This window comes from Lissotriton vulgaris, chromosome 5 (assembly GCF_964263255.1).
Source record: "Lissotriton vulgaris chromosome 5, aLisVul1.2, whole genome shotgun sequence".
Taxonomy (NCBI): Eukaryota; Metazoa; Chordata; class Amphibia; order Caudata; family Salamandridae; genus Lissotriton; species Lissotriton vulgaris.
In genome coordinates this window covers 275,534,369-275,557,276 of record NC_141693.1, presented here as the reverse complement: position 1 = coordinate 275,557,276, position 22,908 = coordinate 275,534,369, and the positions used below count along the sequence as shown (strand labels likewise).

At 47.1% G+C, this 22,908-nt stretch overlaps 1 protein-coding gene across 1 annotated transcript in view; it reads right to left on the bottom strand.

Moving 5' to 3' along the window:
- Positions 1-22,908, bottom strand: part of LOC147710685 (solute carrier family 2, facilitated glucose transporter member 5-like) — a 124,078-nt gene that overhangs the window by 75,452 nt on the left and 25,718 nt on the right. Inside the window, exons 3-4 of the mRNA XM_086921400.1 lie at positions 22,748-22,872; positions 4,798-4,950 (exon numbers count right to left, since the gene is read on the bottom strand). Coding sequence (XP_086777526.1) covers positions 4,798-4,950; positions 22,748-22,872 — 278 coding nt within the window. The remainder of the gene's footprint in view (positions 1-4,797; positions 4,951-22,747; positions 22,873-22,908) is intronic.

Genomic DNA, 22,908 nt, shown 5'->3' with positions numbered 1-22,908 from the left:
CCAGCCTCTTGTTTAATAGATAATGTTCGCTGATTTTCCTGAATACTGTTGCCCATTTCGGTCCTGGTACGGATTGTTTGGACTCTGATCCTTCTTGGCTCCTACTACTTTGGACCTTAAAAAACTTTCAAACTAAACCTTCACTTCTCCTACCTCTCGGCAGCGCACCTAATTTCAGTGTAACTTGGATTAATCGTGTTTTGCTTTGATATGCTGCTGAGTTGCCCAATTGCTTGCTAATATGCTTTAAACGATTTCGAGGCCGGCTGATGGGTTGTAGGCCCGTATTTGTTTGCCTATATTGTCCAATAAAGGTTTTCCAAAAATTTTAAAAAAAAAAAAAGTGGAAAAATACAGAAACTTGTGTATCTTTGGATTGACACGCCATAATGTCATCCATGAATTCCATCTCATTAGCTAAGTGCGACAGCACGAGGAGTAAAACAAAAGGTGTGTGATTTTATTAAATGATCAATCAATCAATCACAGCATTTATATAGCGCGCTACTCACCCAGGTGGGTCTCAAGGCGCTGGGGGAGAGGGGTGTGTCACTGCTCAAACAGCCAGGTCTTGAGTTGCTTCCTGAAGGAGAGATGGTCTTGGGTACGTCGAAGGTGAATGGGGAGGGAGTTCCAAGTCTTGGCTGCCAGGTAGGAGAAGGATCTTCCTCCGGCGGTGGCTCTGTGGATGCGTGGTACGGTGGCGAGTGCATGGCTGGTTGATCGTAGCTGGCGCGTGGGCGTGTAGAAGGTCATGCGGTCGTTGAGGTACTTGGGGCCCAGGTCGTGTAGAGCCTTGTGTGCGTGGGTGAGGAGTCTGAACGTGATTCTCTTGCTGACGGGGAGCCAGTGCAGTTCTCTCAGGTGTCCGGTGATGTGGCTGTGTCGGGGGATGTCCAGGATGAGTCGTGCGGAGGCGTTCTGGATGCGTTGGAGTCTTCTCTGGAGTTTGGCTGTGGTTCCGGCGTAGAGGGCGTTCCCGTAGTCCAGTCGGCTGGTGACGAGTGCCTGGGTGACGGTCTTCCTGGTTTCAGTGGGGATCCATCTGAAGATCTTGCGGAGCATGCGCAGGGTGTTGAAGCATGAGGAAGAAACGGCGTTGACTTGTCTGGTCATTGACAGGAGGAGTCCAGGATGAAGCCCAGGTGCGTGCGTGGTCCGTTGGTTTGGGGGCGGTGCCCAGGGCCGGGGGCCACCAGGAGTCGTCCCAGGCGGAGGGTGATGATCCCAGGATGAGGACTTCCGTCTTGTCTGAGTTCAGTTTAAGGCGGCTGTTCCTCATCCAGTCGGCGACGTCTTTCATCCCTTCGTGTAGGTTGTCTCTGGCGGTGGTGGGATCGTTGGTGAGGGAGAGGATCAGCTGGGTGTCGTCGGCGTAGGAGATGATGTTGAGGTGGTGTTGGCGTGCGATGGCTGCGAGGGGGCTCATGTAGATGTTGAAGAGGGTCGGGCTGAGAGAAGATCCTTGTGGTACGCCGCAGATGACTTCGGTGGCCTCGGATCTGAACGGAGGGAGGCGGACTCTCTGGGTTCTTCCGGTGAGGAACGAGATGATCCATTCCAGCGCTTTCTCTCGGATTCCGATGTTGCTGAGGCGCTTCACTAGGGTTCGGTGGCAGACCGTGTCGAACGCTGCGGAGAGGTCCAGGAGGATGAGGGCCGCTGTTTCCCCGTTGTCGATCAGGGTTCTGATGTCGTCGGTGGCTGCGATCAGGGCGGTCTCGGTGCTGTGGTTGGCCCGAAATCCGGACTGCGAGTGGTCGAGGGATCCGTTCGTCTCGAGGAAGGCGGCAAGCTGTTTGTTGACGGTCTTCTCGATGACTTTGGCCGGAAAAGGAAGGAGCGAGATGGGACGGTAGTTCTTGAGGTCGGTGGGGTCCGCCGTTGGTTTCTTCAGGAGGGCTGGCAGCTCGGCATGCTTCCAGCTCTCCGGGAAGGTGGCGGTGTGGAAGGAGGAGTTGATGGTGTCTCTGAGATGGGGGGCGATGGTGGCGGCGGCTTTGTTGAATGATTGTATTTCTTAAAATAAGACTATGCTATATTGCTAATATTTTCATGTGGGTGCTATATTTTATTATTTTTGCTTCATAATAAGCTAAACCCAGTAGGCAGAAAAGTATGAATGCACATTTATCGGAAAAATAAGTGTAGAAAAATACAAATTACAATTTAATTTATTCACAAAATATATATAAATAAATACTGATAGGATGGCCAAAAAATAAATATGGAGAAAAACAGATGGAATAGTTCAAAAAAATAAATACCAGAAAACCGTGAGCCCAATTTATAATTTATCAAAATTAAAGTGAAAAAAACTGTTATCATGCTTATATTTTACTTGACACCTGAAAAATAAGGTTGGAATAAAATTGGATTTCAATAACAGAAAGCATTAGAGCACACGCCTGCAGGAAATGGTTGGCCAGTGCTCAAGATGTTTGATGTGTGGCTCCCTACCATTTACACAATTGATTACATTCCATTAGAAGCTAAGAAACTCAGAGGCCTATTCATAAACTGCACTTTGCAGTACCTAAAGTAGTACTACACTAGACCTACTCACATTCTACAGAAAGCTATTAAAAAACCTAGGGTGTAGTACTCTGTCTCACCCCTTCCATCTTTTCTGTGCAGAGAGCTTAGCCATATGTATGTACATCTGAGAGATGAGTGGGAGCAGCTGGAATAAAGAGAATACTTAACTCCTAAATAGAAAGTGTTTAGAGCAATCTACGGAGGGGTTATGGAGTGACACAGCAATATAAATAGATGCCCATAAAAGAGTAAGATAATATCTATGTACAGACTGCAATTCTAAAGTTACTACAGCACAAAAGGTGTCAAAATAAGGGTGAATGTACTCCAGCTCAGACTCGGTGTAAGACAAGTGCCACACGTAGTCACGCATAGCTACTGTAGCACACTGCCATAGAAAACAGGGCAAAAAACACCCACAGGAACCAATAATAAAAAAAGAAAATTATTTTGATATTTAACTACACATATCAAAATAATTTTCTTATTTTCTAGATTTTATATACACATATGTATATTTTTAATGCTTAAAAATTATACTTAAATATTGATAATTATGCTATTCTTTTAAAAGTAAATAAATATAATTTGAAAAATAAATAAAACAAACTTTTATTTAAAAAATGTGAATATATAAATTAACTAAACCCATAATAATTAACAAAACTTACCACCTATTAAAAAAAAATATGAGTGAACGTCGGATTGTTTAATTATAGTTCAAACATTATTATTTAGAAATTAAATTGATATTTATTTAATTAATTAATTATTTCATACATATTTAACGTGATGAGTTAATATGCTATAACATTTTATTTTATTCGTTGTAGGTAAAATATTAATATTACATATATTAATATTATATTTCTACTATTATTATTATTTCTATCAATATTTACATTTTATTTACATTTATATTTATTTTACATTAAAATATTTGTAATCATTTTTAAAGAATATTAAACTTGAATATTTCCCTATACTTTTCTATAGGAAGATCTCCACCTACATGTGCGAAGTTAATAGTAGTAACTTTACGCTCATAAAACCGGTTGTATGAAGCTCCGCGACTTGATGTAAGTCTACATGTAGGTTTAAACTCTAAAATGGTGAATAGCAAAAACGTTTAGAGTTACATTTATCCTCTAAAATGGTGAATAGAGAAAATCATAGTTACACCTAGGTGTAGTAGTAAATATACATGTGAGTAGATGTACACAGTAATTTGCAAGTATTATTTTATAAAGTGCACATCTGCCAAGGCGTCTTAGCGTTAAGCATTCCGAAAAATGAAGAAACCTATCTGCTAAGAATCACTAGTAAAGAGCCAGGTTTTTAACAGTTTTCTAAAAGAGGCTCTATTAGACGGAGATCTCAGAACGAAAGACAGGGAGTTCCATCATTTACAACCCTTAAAAGAAAAGCCTCTCCCACCCCATCTGGCTTTCTTAGTTTTAGGAACCGCCACAAATTAAGCAGAGCCAGATCTAAGATTGCGATTAGGCCTATACCAGATAAATGCCTTTATGAAAATATGTGGGACCTCCACTGTGAAGGGCCTTGTGAACAATACAGAGGGCGTTGAATTTTACCTTTTCAGTCAAAGGTAGCCAAGCAGGGCCTGAATGCCTTTGGAAATGGGATCAAACTTTGAAATCTACAGAAGCAGGTGAGCAGCTGTATTCTGGAATGACTAAAGCTTCAATTCCAATGTATGTGAATGCCTAAATATAACGCATTGCAGTACTCCATCCTATACAATAACCGTCTTTTGCATGTCATAAGGGATACAAGGAAACACCTTCCTCAGGACCCTGAGAAGATGGAAACTAGAGGAAGTGGCTTTATTTATTTGGTCCGAAAAAAACAAATGTTCATCAAACCACACCCCAAGATTTACACATTTATTCTTTCTGAAATAGACCCCACAGAATTTCAATGCTGCACCCAAGTGTATAGCTGAAGCACTAGTTTAACATGAGGTAAGGCGTGGCGTTCTTTGCACAGGGCGCTGGAATACCCATAATGGGTTTACGTGCTAATAATAAAAGAACATGTGTGTCCTCATAAAACAGCCTGACCCCCCCCCCCCCCTCCTCCCCCCAGAGGTGAAAGATGCATGCTTACCGAGTAGGAGGTAAATACCACAATCCATCTGTGACCCACTCAAAATGGCGGCATCCCCACCCTGCCTTAATGGCCGCCTCAGCCCTGCCTCCCTCCCTCCCTCCCTCCCCATCCGCCAAGGCCCTGTACCTTCAGGGTTGCCCAGAATGCTCCGGATGCCAAAGACCTGGGCCGTGAGGATGCCCACGGTGATGAAGAGCTGAGGGACCACCCCGATAGCGCCCCGCAGGTTCTTGGGGGCCAACTCCCCCAGGTACATGGGCACCACGTTGGACGATATACCTGCAGAGTGAGGGATAATTAGAAGGCATTAGGCACACGCTGTACAACTGGCACAGAAACCAGCACACGCTATACGCGCGGATGCTGTACAACTGGCATATAGACCTGGCACGCTATGCATGTGGAGTACAACTGGCACACAGCCCAACACACATTATGCTCATGCTGTACAATTAACACAGAGACCCGCACACGTGCACGTGCTGTACATCTCGCACAAAGATCAGCACACATTATTCAACTGATATACAGCAAGCACACACACCGGAACACATTTTGAGTGAACTGTAATTCTACCGTACAAATCAGCACATGATGAACATGCGGTAAAGCTAGTACATAATTCAATATATTATGCATGTGCAGTACAGTTAGCACACAAACAAAGATGTTCTGGCGAACAGTGGCACAAACACACCACCAGCAAAGAGCGTGTGCTGTACTGCTAAGAAACTGGCAGAGAGCTTGTGCCGCGCAACTAGGATAGAAAGTGGCAGAGCTTGTGCTGTGCACCTAGGACAGAAAGTGTCAGAGCTTGTGCTGCGCAGCTAGGCCAGAAAGTGTCAGAACTTGTGCTGCACAGCTAGGCCAGAACATGTCAGAGCTTGTGCTAAACAACTAGGACAGAAAGTGTCTGAGCTTGTGCTGCGAAGCTAGGCCAGAAAGTGTCAGAGCTTGTGCTGCGCAACTAGGCCAGAACGTGTCAGAGCTTGTGCTAAACAACTAGGACAGAAAGTGTCAGAGCTTGTGCTGCGCAACTAGGACAGAAACTGGCAGAGCTTGTGCGAAACAACTAGGACAGAAAGTGTCTGAGCTTGTGCTGCGCAGCTAGGCCAGAAAGTGTCAGAGCTTGTGCTGCGCAACTAGGACAGAAACTGGCAGAGCTTGTGCTAAACAACTAGGACAGAAAGTGGCAGAGCTTGTGCTGTGCACCTAGGACAGAAACTGTCAGAGCTTGTACTGCGCAACTAAGACAGAAACTGTCAGAGCTTGTGCTGCACAGCTAGGCCAGAACGTGTCAGAGCTTGTGCTAAACAACTAGGACAGAAAGTGTCTGAGCTTGTGCTGCGCAGCTAGGCCAGAAAGTGTCAGAGCTTGTGCTGCGCAACTAGGACAGAAACTGGCAGAGCTTGTGCTAAACAACTAGGACAGAAAGTGTCAGAGCTTGTGCTAAACAACTAGGACAGAAAGTGTCAGAGCTTGTGCTGCGCAACTAGGACAGAAACTGGCAGAGCTTGTGCTAGACAACTAGGACAGAAAGTGTCTGAGCTTGTGCTGCGCAGCAAGGCCAGAAAGTGTCAGAGCTTGTGCTGCGTAACTAGGACAGAAACTGGCAGAGCTTGTGCTAAACAACTAGGACAGAAAGTGGCAGAGCTTGTGCTGTGCACCTAGGACAGAAACTGTCAGAGCTTGTACTGCGCAACTAAGACAGAAACTGTCAGAGCTTGTGCTGCACAGCTAGGCCAGAACGTGTCAGAGCTTGTGCTAAACAACTAGGACAGAAAGTGTCTGAGCTTGTGCTGCGCAGCTAGGCCAGAAAGTGTCCGAGCTTGTGCTGCGCAACTAGGACAGAAACTGGCAGAGCTTGTGCTAAACAACTAGGACAGAAAGTGTCAGAGCTTGTGCTAAACAACTAGGACAGAAAGTGTCAGTGCTTGTGCTGCGCAACTGGGACAGAAACTGGCAGAGCTTGTGCTAAACAACTAGGACAGAAAGTGTCTGAGCTTGTGCTGTGCAGCTAGGCCAGAAAGTGTCAGAGCTTGTGCTGCGCAACTAGGACAGAAACTGGCAGAGCTTGTGCTAAACAACTAGGACAGAAAGTGTCAGAGCTTGTGCTAAACAACTAGGACAGAAAGTGTCTGAGATTGTGCTGCGCAACTAAGACAGAAACTGGCAGAGCTTCTGCTAAACAACTAGGACAGAAAGTGTCAGAGCTTGTGCTGCGCAACTAGGACAGAAACTGGCAGAGCTTGTGCTAAACAACTAGGACAGAAAGTGTCAGAGCTTGTGCTGCGCAACTAGGACAGAAACTGGCAGAGCTTGAGCTAAACAACTAGGACAGAAAGTGTCAGAGCTTGTGCTAAACAACTAGGACAGAAAGTGTTTGAGATTGTGCTGCGCAACTAAGACAGAAACTGGCAGAGCTTCTGCTAAACAACTAGGACAGAAAGTGTCAGAGCTTGTGCTGCGCAACTAGGACAGAAACTGGCAGAGCTTGTGCTAAACAACTAGGACAGAAAGTGTCAGAGCTTGCGCTAAACAACTAGGACAGAAAGTGTCTGAGATTGTGCTGCGCAACTAAGACAGAAACTAACTGTCAGAGCTTACGCTGTGCAACAAGGACAGAATTTGTTAGAGCTTGTGCTGCGCAACTAGGACTGAAACTGTCAGAGCTTGGGCTGCGCAACAATGACAGAAACTGTCAGAGCTTGTGCTGCGAACTAGGACAGAGACTGTCAGAGCTTGCGCTGCGCAACTAGGACAGAAACTGTCAGAGCTTGTGCTGAACAACTAGGACAGAAAGTGACAGAGCGTGTCCTGCGCAACTAGGACAGAAACTGTCAGAGCTTGCGCTGTGCAACAAGAACAGAAATTGTCAGAGACTGAGCTGAGCAACTAGGACCGAAAGTTTTAGATCTTGTGCTGTGCAACAAGGACAGAAATTGCCTGCGCTTGTGCTGCATAACTAGGACCGAAAGTGACAGAGCTTGCACTGTGCAAAAAGGACAGAAATTGTCAGAGCTTGTGCTACGCAACTAGTACAGACACTGGCAGAGCTTGTGCTGCGCAACTAGGAGCTTGTGCTGCGCAGCTAGGCCAGAAAGTGTCAGAACTTGTGCTGCACAGCTAGGCGAGAACGTGTCAGAGCTTGTGCTAAACAACTAGGACAGAAAGTGTCTGAGCTTGTGCTGCGCAGCTAGGCCAGAAAGTGTCAGAGCTTGTGCTGCGCAACTAGGCCAGAAAGTGTCAGAGCTTGTGCTGCGCAACTAGGACAGAAACTGTCAGAGCTTGTGCTAAACAACTAGGACAGAAAGTGTCAGAGCTTGTGCTGCGCAACTAGGACAGAAAGTGTCAGAGCTTGTGCTGCGCAACTAGGACAGAAAGTGTCTGAGCTTGTGCTGCGCAGCTAGGCCAGAAAGTGTCAGAGCTTTTGCTGCGCAACTAGGACAGAAACTGGCAGAGCTTGTGCTAAACAACTAGGACAGAAAGTGGCAGAGCTTGTGCTGTGCACCTAGGACAGAAAGTGTCAGAGCTTGTGCTGCGCAACTAGGACAGAAACTGGCAGAGCTTGTGCTAAACAACTAGGACAGAAAGTGTCAGAGCTTGTGCTAAACAACTAGGACAGAAAGTGTCTGAGATTGTGCTGCGCAACTAAGACAGAAACTGGCAGAGCTTCTGCTAAACAACTAGGACAGAAAGTGTCAGAGCTTGTGCTGCGCAACTAGGACAGAAACTGGCAGAGCTTGTGCTAAACAACTAGGACAGAAAGTGTCAGAGCTTGTGCTGCGCAACTAGGACAGAAACTGGCAGAGCTTGAGCTAAACAACTAGGACAGAAAGTGTCAGAGCTTGTGCTAAACAACTAGGACAGAAAGTGTTTGAGATTGTGCTGCGCAACTAAGACAGAAACTGGCAGAGCTTCTGCTAAACAACTAGGACAGAAAGTGTCAGAGCTTGTGCTGCGCAACTAGGACAGAAACTGGCAGAGCTTGTGCTAAACAACTAGGACAGAAAGTGTCAGAGCTTGCGCTAAACAACTAGGACAGAAAGTGTCTGAGATTGTGCTGCGCAACTAAGACAGAAACTAACTGTCAGAGCTTACGCTGTGCAACAAGGACAGAATTTGTTAGAGCTTGTGCTGCGCAACTAGGACTGAAACTGTCAGAGCTTGGGCTGCGCAACAATGACAGAAACTGTCAGAGCTTGTGCTGCGAACTAGGACAGAGACTGTCAGAGCTTGCGCTGCGCAACTAGGACAGAAACTGTCAGAGCTTGTGCTGAACAACTAGGACAGAAAGTGACAGAGCGTGTCCTGCGCAACTAGGACAGAAACTGTCAGAGCTTGCGCTGTGCAACAAGAACAGAAATTGTCAGAGACTGAGCTGAGCAACTAGGACCGAAAGTTTCAGATCTTGTGCTGTGCAACAAGGACAGAAATTGCCTGCGCTTGTGCTGCATAACTAGGACCGAAAGTGACAGAGCTTGCACTGTGCAAAAAGGACAGAAATTGTCAGAGCTTGTGCTACGCAACTAGTACAGACACTGGCAGAGCTTGTGCTGCGCAACTAGGAGCTTGTGCTGCGCAGCTAGGCCAGAAAGTGTCAGAACTTGTGCTGCACAGCTAGGCGAGAACGTGTCAGAGCTTGTGCTAAACAACTAGGACAGAAAGTGTCTGAGCTTGTGCTGCGCAGCTAGGCCAGAAAGTGTCAGAGCTTGTGCTGCGCAACTAGGCCAGAAAGTGTCAGAGCTTGTGCTGCGCAACTAGGACAGAAACTGTCAGAGCTTGTGCTAAACAACTAGGACAGAAAGTGTCAGAGCTTGTGCTGCGCAACTAGGACAGAAAGTGTCAGAGCTTGTGCTAAACAACTAGGACAGAAAGTGTCTGAGCTTGTGCTGCGCAGCTAGGCCAGAAAGTGTCAGAGCTTTTGCTGCGCAACTAGGACAGAAACTGGCAGAGCTTGTGCTAAACAACTAGGACAGAAAGTGGCAGAGCTTGTGCTGTGCACCTAGGACAGAAACTGTCAGAGCTTGTACTGCGCAACTAAGACAGAAACTGTCAGAGCTTGTGCTGCACAGCTAGGCCAGAACGTGTCAGAGCTTGTGCTAAACAACTAGGACAGAAAGTGTCTGAGCTTGTGCTGCGCAGCTAGGCCAGAAAGTGTCAGAGCTTGTGCTGCGCAACTAGGACAGAAACTGGCAGAGCTTGTGCTAAACAACTAGGACAGAAAGTGTCAGAGCTTGTGCTAAACAACTAGGACAGAAAGTGTCAGAGCTTGTGCTAAACAACTAGGACAGAAAGTGTCTGACCTTGTGCTGCGCAGCAAGGCCACAAAGTGTCAGAGCTTGTGCTGCGCAACTAGGACAGAAACTGGCAGAGCTTGTGCTAAACAACTAGGACAGAAAGTGGCAGAGCTTGTGCTGTGCACCTAGGACAGAAACTGTCAGAGCTTGTACTGCGCAACTAAGACAGAAACTGTCAGAGCTTAGCTGCACAGCTAGGCCAGAACGTGTCAGAGCTTGTGCTAAACAACTAGGACAGAAAGTGTCTGAGCTTGTGCTGTGCAGCTAGGCCAGAAAGTGTCAGAGCTTGTGCTGCGCAACTAGGACAGAAACTGGCAGAGCTTGTGCTAAACAACTAGGACAGAAAGTGTCAGAGCTTGTGCTAAACAACTAGGACAGAAAGTGTCAGAGCTTGTGCTGCGCAACTAGGACACAAACTGGCAGAGCTTGTGCTAAACAACTAGGACAGAAAGTGTCTGAGCTTGTGCTGCGCAGCTAGGCCAGAAAGTGTCAGAGCTTGTGCTGCGCAACTAGGACAGAAACTGGCAGAGCTTGTGCTGCGCAACTAGGACAGAAAGTGTCAGAGCTTGTGCTAAACAACTAGTACAGAAAGTGTCTGAGATTGTGCTGCGCATTTAAGACAGAAACTGGCAGAGCTTCTGCTAAACAACTAGGACAGAAACTGGCAGAGCTTGTGCTAAACAACTAGGACAGAAAGTGTCAGAGCTTGTGCTGCGCAACTAGGACAGAAACTGGCAGAGCTTGTGCTAAACAACTAGGACAGAAAGTGTCGGAGCTTGTGCTAAACAACAAGGACAGAAAGTGTCTGAGATTGTGCTGCGCAACTAAGACAGAAACTGGCAGAGCTTCTGCTAAACAACTAGGACAGAAAGTGTCAGAGCTTGTGCTGCGCAACTAGGACAGAAACTGGCAGAGCTTGTGCTAAACAACTAGGACAGAAAGTGTCAGAGCTTGCGCTAAACAACTAGGACAGAAAGTGTCTGAAATTGTGCTGCGCAACTAAGACAGAAACTAACTGTCAGAGCTTACGCTGTGCAACAAGGACAGAAATTGTTAGAGCTTGTGCTGCGCAACTAGGACTGAAACTGTCAGAGCTTGGGCTGCGCAACAAGGACAGAAACTGTCAGAGCTTGTGCTGCGAACTAGGACAGAGACTGTCAGAGCTTGCACTGCGCAACTAGGACAGAAACTGTCATAGCTTGTGCTGAACAACTAGGACAGAAAGTGACAGAGCGTGTCCTGCGCAACTCGGACAGAAACTGTCAGAGCTTGCGCTGTGCAACAAGTACAGAAATTGTCAGAGACTGAGCTGAGCAACTAGGACCGAAAGTTTCAGATCTTGTGCTGTGCAACAAGGACAGAAATTGTCTGCGCTTGTGCTGCATAACTAGGACCGAAAGTGACAGAGCTTGCACTGTGCAAAAAGGACAGAAATTGTCAGAGCTTGTGCTACGCAACTAGTACAGACACTGGCAGAGCTTGTGCTGCGCAACTAGGAGCTTGTGCTGCGCAGCTAGGCCAGAAAGTGTCAGAACTTGTGCTGCACAGCTAGGCCAGAACGTGTCAGAGCTTGTGCTAAACAACTAGGACAGAAAGTGTCTGAGCTTGTGCTGCGCAGCTAGGCCAGAAAGTGTCTGAGCTTGTGCTGCGCAACTAGGAAAGAAAGTGTCAGAGCTTGTGCTAAACAACTAGGACAGAAAGTGTCAGAGCTTGTGCTGCGCAACTAGGACAGAAAGTGTCAGAGCTTGTGCTGCGCAACTAGGACAGAAACTGGCAGAGCTTGTGCTAAACAACTAGGACAGAAAGTGTCTGAGCTTGTGCTGCACAGCTAGGCCAGAAAGTGTCAGAGCTTGTGCTAAACAACTAGGACAGAAAGTGTCTGAGCTTGTGCTGCGCAGCTAGGCCAGAAAGTGTCTGAGCTTGTGCTGCGCAACTAGGAAAGAAAGTGTCAGAGCTTGTGCTAAACAACTAGGACAGAAAGTGTCAGAGCTTGTGCTGCGCAACTAGGACAGAAAGTGTCAGAGCTTGTGCTGCGCAACTAGGACAGAAACTGGCAGAGCTTGTGCTAAACAACTAGGACAGAAAGTGTCTGAGCTTGTGCTGCGCAGCTAGGCCAGAAAGTGTCAGAGCTTGTGCTGCACAACTAGGACAGAAACTGGCAGAGCTTGTGCTAAACAACTAGGACAGAAAGTGGCAGAGCTTTTGCTGTGCACCTAGGACAGAAACTGTCAGAGCTTGTACTGCGCAACTAAGACAGAAACTGTCAGAGCTTGTGCTGCACAGCTAGGCCAGAACGTGTCAGAGCTTGTGCTAAACAACTAGGACAGAAAGTGTCTGAGCTTGTGCTGCGCAGCTAGGCCAGAAAGTGTCAGAGCTTGTGCTGCGCAACTAGGACAGAAACTGGCAGAGCTTGTGCTAAACAACTAGGACAGAAAGTGTCAGAGCTTGTGCTGCGCAACTAGGACAGAAAGTGTCAGAGCTTGTGCTGCGCAACTAGGACAGAAACTGGCAGAGCTTGTGCTAAACAACTAGGACAGAAAGTGTCTGAGCTTGTGCTGCACAGCTAGGCCAGAAAGTGTCAGAGCTTGTGCTGCGCAACTAGGACAGAAACTAGCAGAGCTTGTGCTAAACAACTAGGACAGAAAGTGTCAGAGCTTGTGCTAAACAACCAGGACAGAAAGTGTCTGAGATTGTGCTGCGCAACTAAGACAGAAACTGGCAGAGCTTCTGCTAAACAACTAGGACAGAAAGTGTCAGAGCTTGTGCTGCACAACTAGGACAGAAACTGGCAGAGCTTGTGCTAAACAACTAGGACAGAAAGTGTCAGAGCTTGTGCTGCGCAACTAGGACAGAAACTGGCAGAGCTTGTGCTAAACAACTAGGACAGAAAGTGTCAGAGCTTGTGCTAAACAACTAGGACAGAAAGTGTCTGAGATTGTGCTGCGCAACTAAGACAGAAACTGGCAGAGCTTCTGCTAAACAACTAGGACAGAAAGTGTCAGAGCTTGTGCTGCGCAACTAGGACAGAAACTGGTAGAGCTTGTGCTAAACAACTAGGACAGAAAGTGTCAGAGCTTGTGCTAAACAACTAGGACAGAAAGTGTCTGAGATTGTGATGCGCAACTAAGACAGAAACTAACTGTCAGAGCTTACGCTGTGCAACAAGGACAGAAATTGTTAGAGCTTGTGCTGCGCAACTAGGACTGAAACTGTCAGAGCTTGGGCTGCGCAACAAGGACAGAAACTGTCAGAGCTTGTGCTGCGAACTAGGACAGAGACTGTCAGAGCTTGCGCTGCGCAACTAGGACAGAAACTGTCAGAGCTTGTGCTGAACAACTAGGACAGAAAGTGACAGAGCATGTCCTGCGCAACTAGGACAGAAACTGTCAGAGCTTGCGCTGTGCAACAAGAACAGAAATTGTCAGAGACTGAGCTGAGCAACTAGGACCGAAAGTTTCAGATCTTGTGCTGTGCAACAAGGACAGAAAATGTCCGCGCTTGTGCTGCATAACTAGGACCGAAAGTGACAGAGCTTGCACTGTGCAAAAGGGACAGAAATTGTCAGAGCTTGTGCTACGCAACTAGTACAGACACTGGCAGAGCTTGTGCTGCGCAACTAGGAGCTTGTGCTGCGCAACTAGGACAGAAACTGTCAGCTTGTGGTGCGCAACTAGGACAGAAACTGGCAAAGCTTGCGCTGAGCAAATAGGGCCAAAACTGTCAAAGCTTGTGCTGAACAACTTGGACCGAAACTGTCAGATCTTGCGCTGCGCAACTAGGACAGAAACTGTCAGAGCTTGTGCTGTGCAAGTAGGACAGAAACTGTCAGAGCTTGTGCTGTGCAAGTAGGACAGAAACTGTCAGAGCTTGTGCTGAACAACTAGGACAGAAACTGGCAGAGCTTGTGCTGCGCAACTAGGACAGAAACTGTAAGAGCTTTTGCTCTACAACTTACACACAATGGTCAGCACACCACTAAAAACTATGAAGATCTGTTTTTCTCCTTTCACAGGATCTTAGCACTGCAGAGGGCCTGGTAATAAGGATTAGGTCTTAAGTGGGCTTCTGAACTTCGTACATCCATGCACATTTACAACTCGGAGTTAGTTGGTTTACTTGGCCTTCTGCCCGTGCGTGAGATCAGAAACAGCCAGGGTCAGACTGGCCTATAGGGCAATTAGTCAGTGTCCGATGGGCTAACCTGATAGGCCAGTGTGTAGGCCATTTGTTTAGCAGTTTTTTGGCCAGTATTATGGCCATGTGGCCGGTTTTCACTGCTGATTTCCCTGCTATCACCACAGATATTGCTTGCAGTAAACACAAATGCACGAAGTCCGTCATACGTTGCAAAATACCCATTCAGCTTGTCTTTACAAATTCAAAACTGGCCTAATTTGCAAATGTACACTTTTCTGGCTATCCGGTTTACTAATGAGGGCTACTTTCATTTTAGTGCCTGGGGCGATTTTTTTTGTCCCAGTTTGACCCTGGAAACAGCTGTGAATATAAAGCATTTTTTACCTTGTAATGTCATTCACTACTAATAATGAAAGTGCAAGTTTTCTGGGAGGTTATTCTGAAAGGTCAGGAAAATGACTTCCTATTTAAATTAGAAAAAGCAAGAGGCTTGGGTTATAAGAAATGTATTAGGCTCATGTGGAGGGGTGAGGACAGAAAGGTAACAATAGGCAGGCTGACCCGCTCCTGCACTTTGAGGGTAGCAACCAACCAGGCACTTAGGGGACCATTAGGATCACGGGCGGATCGCCGCTGCCCGCATGGTGGTGGCAATCCGCCCGTGATCCGACCCCGCCCGCCACCCATTTCCCCCCACCATATTACTATGGCAGGGGGGACCGTGGCAGACGGAAAGACCGTCTGCCGCTTTTCTGCCCGGTCAACGAGTTGACCGGGCGGAAAAGGGTTTAATATTTTGGTGGTGTCTGTTAGACACCGCCAGCCATATTAACATGGGTGCGGAAAGATGCCTTTCCGTGGTGGAATTGCCGCCACGGAAAGGCATGCGGGAATAGACTGCGGGGGACCGTTGCGGGCCCCTAGGTACTCTGGGGGGTGGGGGTGCACATGGGGGGGTACCTATGGTACCCCCCAGCAGTTCCATGCACAACATGGCAGGCACCGCGCGGTGCCTGCCATGTTGTGCATGGAAGTGAACAACATGCCTTCCTGGCATTGTGGCGAGCACCGCCCGCCACAATGACAGGAATGCAGGATGCGCCTGCCACTGTGGCAGGCGCATCCTAATTGCCCCCATGGGACCCCTGCCCATATGGCAGGCAGTTCCGTTTCCCGATAGGGTGGCGGGCGGACAAAGTCCTCTCGCCATCCTAATGACCCCCTTAGTCTCTAACTCACGCATGACCATGGACTCAGTGCTTGAATTGGAAACATAGAAGTGCAGGTACCCTATGCCAGAGTACCAGCTTGTTTCTGAGAAGACGTTACAAAAGGGGATGATGGACGGAGCGTTTGAGCAAATCAAACACTCACCCCCAGTCAACTGGTCTGGGTTTAATCCATCACCATTCTTTAGCTCGCTCGGCCACCCCAGTTCAGACATAGCCATATGCAAATCAGTCTGATGGGAACTAGCAACAAGTTATTTTTTGTGCGACTGAGTGTGAGATTGTTTCCCCCAGTCTTTATAGAATTGCTTTAAGTATTTATAACTCTCTCCATTTGATCTCTTCTCTATTAGAGTGTTATTGTACCTCTTTTTTGAAGACAGTGCAAACAATGAATATTGATGGTGATGCACAAAAATTTGTGTAAATGTATATATGATATGTCCAATTCATGTCTTGTTATATTTAATGTTGTTTTGTATATAATTTCTGATCAATTGTATATATATGGTATGTTCTTTGTCGGACAATTGAATCTTTAAATCCTATAAAAAAACAAGAAATGGGTATAAAATAAATAATACCAGACAAATTTTGATATTCTCTCTATTTGTCACTCCAAATAAGGAGATCAAATTCTCTGTATGGTCAGCAAAACCCCCCCTTTGAAAAAAAAAAGTCTTCAAGTGGAACAACATCGGGGCTGCGAGGAGAGTCGTCCCGGCCCGAAGTTCGAGGTTGCTGGTCTGACATTATTGTTACTCCCGGATGCCCTCTGCCTTAGGGGCTGTGGTGTGCGGCGTGGGACACAGATGACCCGGATCTTTCGCCCGCCCCAGGGATTAATCGCATTACTTTGGGGGATTGCAACCTGCTGCCTCCGCCGGGACCACGTGGCGGCTGGCGAGAAGGCGCAGACGGGGAACTCCTTGGCCCGGCAGCGAAGAAAGACTGCGTATCACTGTGTGCTGTTTTCCGCACCTACCGCCTGGTGAGGTGTGCGGTGGTGCAGGGGAGTGCGGGCGGCGAAGAGTTAATGCCCGATCCCCCCCAAAAATTGACTGCGGGAAAGTGAAACTTTGCGGCCGTCTTGGGCCGTGCATGTAGGGAGAGGTGAGATTGGGGCCTCCGCCCCCCCAACCCCCCTCCCCCTCCCCTCCCGGGTGCCGAGCTGGAGCTGCATTATATAGCCCCATGGAAATTGGTGAGTCTGGGCTGGAGCCGCAGAGGTTCATGAGCGCTTGGGTCGTGTTGGCTCTAGAGGCTGGACTATATAGCCCTGGGGCACCCGGGGGAGATGGTGGCTGGTTGTGAATTAAGGAGCTGATGGCCGATTAACTAAAGGGAGCACTGATGGCCTGCTAGATGCTGCTTTCGATTGAACTGTCTGGGGGCAGCTGCTTTGTGTGATGTATGACGCCAGCGCTTAACCCCTGAAATATTCATCGGCAGTCCGCTGAAGACCAGTTATTTTCTGCCACTCTGGGACACCGTAGAGTGGTCATGACTGCAGCTTGAGTAGGACTTGAGGTGGACTGCCCAGCTGGCCTAGGCAGCATCGAGGGGATTGCTGAGTGGCTACGGCTCTGAAAGGACACAGTTTAATGAAAGGTGTGCTTGATGCGAGGTGAGCGGCGGAAGACGGGGGGGTTGAATAACAAAGTGCTCGGTCTCCCATCTGTGTCCTTACGTGCAGAGCCTCATTTGGTCATCCTAGTAAGGGACTATACCCCTTGTACTCTGGTTTTTGTTTCAGTGCTTCTGGTTCTGTTGTAAGAGGTCCGGACTGAAAGAGTTGAAGCGACCTAATGGTGGCACGGGGGAGACGCCCTTAAGTGCTATCGACGGCGGACATTGAGAATACGGAGTGGCTGAAGACCCCGTATTGGGAATATCTCCATTCTGATTGGGTCTAGTGATAGGTGGCAACATGGCTGCACGACTGGAATCGGATAAGCCCCCATCGCGCTCCTCCAAGGGATCCAGGACAATCCAAGTAAATAAAGTGGATCGATACACTATCCCTAAGGGGTCCCCAGGAGAGGTCAAGAAGAGACGCCATTAATGGGGGAAGAAGTACTGACGGATCCTGATGAACCTACATTAACAGACCTTATGGCGGCTATCAATGGGGTGCAAGCTTCATTGGGCCAGAAGATCGAAGCCCTGGACGCCAAACTAAACACTGTTACAATCGAGATGGAGTTAATCCGAACAGACATTGCGAAGACCAATGAGAAGGTCAAATCACTAGAACTTAAGACTAATGGCCTAATTGACAATGTGAGTCAATTGCAGCGAGAGGTGCAGGACCTCAAGAAAACAAGAACTCTCATAGATCGTAAGCTGGACGAATATGAAGGAAGAGTCAGATGTAGTAACATCCGCATTCTTGGGATACTCGAGAAAACGGAGGGCCAGACACCGGATCTGTTCATCGAAACTCTTGTCCTTAATCATCTCAAACCTAAAGGCCTTAGTACCTTGTTCACAGTTGAGCATGCGCATAGAGTCCCGGGAGGAAGGCCGAGACCGGGCGCGCCCCCTCGTCCTATTATCGCAGGAGTCCTGAATTTTCGAGAAAGAAATGTGATTTTGCAAGCTGCACGGAATGGACCTCCATTGCCTTATGAGAATGTGACCCTCTCCTTTTTCCCAGACTTTACCTAGTTGGTTCAGAAACAACGGCAGAGTTTCCTTTCAGTAAAAAAAAGATTGAGGGACAAGGGACTAAAATATGCAATGATGTTTCCGGCTTGGCTCTGAGTTGAACTAAACGGAAAGACCTGGTTCTTTGAAAATCCTGAGGTGGCGACAGACTGGTTAGACCGTGTGATTGCTTCGGTAAAAGAAGGCCTGGACCGGGGCGGGATGGGAGGTTAAGAATAATGTATAATGGTTATATTGGGCCTAAACAATAACGGGTCGAGGTCGGGGCGGAAAAGGGATGTCAATAATTCTGATTTGCTATGCTCACATAAGCGCTGTAATATATTGATCTGAGAACGGGGTGGGTGTGATGGAGTCGGGAGAGAGGTGAGGTGGCGGGCGAGTATAGGCCCTCCCTCTATATTCTACCTCTATTTAGTTGTAGATTAGTATTTAGTTGCTTGGGGCGACAGGCACACTGCTAGTTGGGGATGCGCGTAAGCGAAATGCAGGGGTGCAGGGTGGGGGAAGAAGGGCTGAAGAGTTTTCTGTAGTATTGTATGTCACAGTAACAGCATTTGGTTTCATTTTTGTTATGTGTTGTGTTATCGATGGCATCAGTGTATTGATTTTGATTAGTATGCAACAGACACCGGATGAACAATTTGCGATTATTGCACTCAGATAAGAAACAATACACCTTCCACTCGGGGTGCACAGTAGTCTCTCCTGGTTAGATTATTGTCTAGTCCCAGTGGATCAGGCATCCTACAACAGTGAGGCGGTTCATTTAGCTAGGGGCATCTCTGACCATTCTCCACTTTGGCTTAGGTTTCGAATCGCTACGCACTCGGCAGGTGGAATTGCCCCTATTACCCCGTGGTATTTCCGAAATCCCAAGACTCGCAGGGACCTCATAAAGGCTCTGGATGATTATTTTGTAGATAATGATGGATCGGTATCCTCTATGGTGTCACTCTGGGAGGCATTTAAAACGGTTATCAGGGGTCATGCTTTATCATTAATAGCCGGAACTAAAAAGGAAAAGAATAAGGAATTGGTTGAGGCGGAAACCGAGATTCGGAGACTGGAAGAGGAATTGGAGCATGGGGTGACAAGAGCTGGCCTATATGTTTTGAGCCTCAAACAGCATGAATATAACTTGTTGGTCACTGATAGAGCCAGAGCTCTTGACAGGGAACAGAAGGGAAGACTTTACGATCTCAGAGATAAGGCAAGGAAATTAATCGCGTGGCTGGACAAAAAAGAACGGGCTGGGCGCGTTGTCCTAGAGCTGATTACAGAGAAAGGAGAGTTGCTCACGGACCCGCAGATTATAGTGGATGGCTTTGCAAAGTATTTCCAAACTGTTTATGCCTCGGTTTCGGATAGACCAGAGAAACACTCTCATTTATTGCTTTTGGATATACGGCTTCCTTGGTTGTCTAAGGAGGATTTTGATTTTATGGATAGTCTTCTAAACACTGATGAAATAGCTCTGGCTATCCACTCGTTGAACTCTGGCAAGGCGCTGGGACCTAACGGACTCCCAATTGAACTGTATAAACTCAGACCAGATAGATTAGCTCACTACCTTAAAGGTATGTTTGTTGAGGCCCGGGCGGGGGGAAGCCTGCCAAGAGAACAGAGAGTGGCATCGGTGGTGGTGATCCATAAGGAAGGTAAACCCGAAAATAAATGTACCTCTAATAGACCAATCTCGTTATTAAATGCGGAGCCTAAAATATTGGCCAAGATCCTTTCGAATAGGGTAATAAAAGTTATTAGTGGGTTAATTCACCCAGACCAATCAGGGTTTATCCCCCATTGAAATACTGCTTTGAATTTAAGAAGATTACATGGCATGATAGCCAGAGCTCATACTCTGCGAGAACAAGCTGTTGTCGCTTCCCTTGATGATACCATGGCCTTTGATACTGTTGAGTGGTCTTATTTGTGGGCGGTCCTGGCTAAATTTGGATTTGGACCTGAATTTATTGGTTGGGTTCAGTTATTATACACTGAGCCGTTCGCCCAGGTAGTGGTTAATGGACGAGTATCGGCACCTTTTCAGTTAGGACGGGGCACGCGGCAGGGCTGCCCTCTCTCTCCTCTCCTTTTCTCCCTAGCTTTGGAACCCCTGGCGGCCTGGATCCGCTGGGAACCCTCAATCCGTGAAATTCGATGGTCATCTGAGTGGGAGGATCGGATTTCATTATATGCGGATGATACTCTGCTCTATTTGACCTCTCCTCGGAAATCCCTCATGGTGGTATGCGATGTCCTAGTTTCTTTCGGTAAAAACTCCGGACTTTCCATTAATTGGGGGAAGTCGTTGCTGTATGACCACGGTCCCTCCACAAAATTGTCCTATCAAGATAACTATTAGTGGATTTAAATATCTCGGTATCTTTATCTCCTTGGACCCGATGACTAGATATGTTGAAAATCTTCTTCCCCCTCTGCGTCGGCTTAGGAGTGACTCCGCCCATTGGCGAAGGCTTCCGATTTCTTTGTTGGGCCGTGCAGCCCTATTCAAGATGATGTCTTTGCCGCGCTTTCTATAGGCCCTTCAAAATACATTGGACGCAGTGCCCGCGTGTTATTTCCGCGAGGTTGAGGGGATACAACGTAGTTTGCGGGGGGAGGGGAGGCCCCATATTGCCTTGGCGAAGCTTACGCTCCCGTGGTATGATGGTGGTATCGCCCTCGCAGATATCAAGGGCTATTACTGGGCCTCGCAGCTGGCTGCTATCAATCATGGAGCATATAGGCCCGGCAAGGATCCCGGATATGTTATGGACAAATGGCAACTTCCGGGGAGCAGTTATAATAGGGCACTGTATTCTAAACCATTGAGATTTGACCTCACGTGACCGACAAAACACGCATTAAAAATCTGGCATGATGCCATGAGTTTGCTTGGATGGACATACAAATTGACCCTGGCGACCCCACTTTTTGCTTCGGAAAGATTAAGTAAGCTGTGGAACACTAAACGATTTGATAAATGGGAACTGATAGGGATATCAACCATTAAGGATGTGTGGGGCAAGGGGCAGATAAAATCATTCAAAGAAATGCAAGCAGAGTTTGAGCTTTCAGACTCTGAATGCTTCCGTTATGTGCAAATCCGACATTCATTATCGGCTGCTCAGCCTGTAGATGACAAGCTACCGGAGGCCTTGCCTCTTGAGGACAGCATCTTAGATGGACATCTCCCTGACAAAACAATCTCCCTGATCTATAAGAAACTTATCAATAATAGCGCTGACTTACTTAAAGAGCTTAGAGTTAAGTGGACAAGAGATGGAGTAGAACTAGATGATGAAGACTGGCAATTAGCTGTGTCCTCCCCAAAAGTGGTCACTATTCCTGCAAGACTGCGTCTGGCACAGCTAAAAATATTACATAGGGTTTATGTCACTGGTCCCCGCCTTATGCAGATGGGGTTGTTGGAGGATGGATTATGTAGACATAAGTGTGGATTAGTGGGTACCTTTTTACATATTTGTTGGGAGTGCCGCTATATGACCGAGTATTGGGGTAGGATTCACAATACTATTCAAGAGGTCACTGGTATCTCTCTGTTGCCGGAAGCATGAAGGTGCTTTCTCAATATATGGGAGCCTACTGATCGTAACAATGCGCAGATACAGTGGATCACACTGAGCTATAGGATTGTAAAAAGAAATAGCGCCCAACAATGGGGTGCTGAACTCCCTCCTACCCTCGAGAACTGGAAGAAGGATTTGGACTGGAGTATGTTCCGAGAAAAAACTGTGTATATTGCGAGAGGCCGTCCCCGAAAATGGGCCTCAATCTGGACTCAATGGAATCAGTATAGGGGAGAAATTTGTACACCACCTAGAGATTCAGTGTTTGATGTTCCCCCTTCCCTGTGATGCCTCTAATAGGTATATATTTTGGGTTCTGCTCCCCTCCCTCGTCCCCCTTCCTTCCATTCGTCTAATGTACTGCAGATTATAATGTGATTCATCTGTATTGTGTCTTTTTGTTTGATGCCTTGATTTAATAAAAAAAAAAGAATTTAATGTGTGACAATTAAGTGCACTTTTGAGATGTAAAATAGTCCCTAATGCATTGCTATGCAAGCACTCCGTGGGAGGAGGAACGTTACACTAAACAGCCAACAGTGAGATAAAAATGTTTCTCTGTTGAAGCCAAAGCCCACTCTATTCAAATTTTAAAGCATTGGTAACAAGGGTCTTGTGTACAGCTGCTGTGTTTGTCAGACCTAAACATTAAGAGCATACACTGGCTCTAATCTAACAAAAGAATCACATGAACCTCATCACCATAGCCTCGTTAGAACACAGCTGGGACAACGTATCCATCCGCAAAATGCCATGGTTGTGATGTTTGATGAACAGCCCTTCCACACAATTGAAAACCATGACCTACACATAAAGACCAATAGTTGAAAGGGCCTGACCCAAAGATCACTCTTTCTCTGTTTACGTCTTATTGTGCTTTTTAGACGAATTAATGACACAAGGTCAAACACCGCTAAACTGTTTGAAGCAAGACCTAATATACAGCGGTACTGATGCAGGCTTTTCAGACAATGAACTTACTCTCTCCACTGTTTAACCTTTTGGGTAGACAATTTAAATAACCTACCTTCTTTCTAGAAACTATCAAATACATGCACAACACCCCACACCAACCCCTCTTGGTCACACCATCCAATGGTTTACCTGCTACCCTTTGTCCCATGATTCTCTTGCTTGGCCTTACCAGCACACACGCCTATGAGGAGGCGGGACACGATGATGACCTCAAAGGACCGCGACAGCTCACTAGTCCCCATGAGCAGTGCTGGGATGATGGAGAAGATGTTGTTGAAGAGAAGGGTGCCCTTCCTGCAGCGGGAGAGAGCAAGAAGATAACCTAATTGG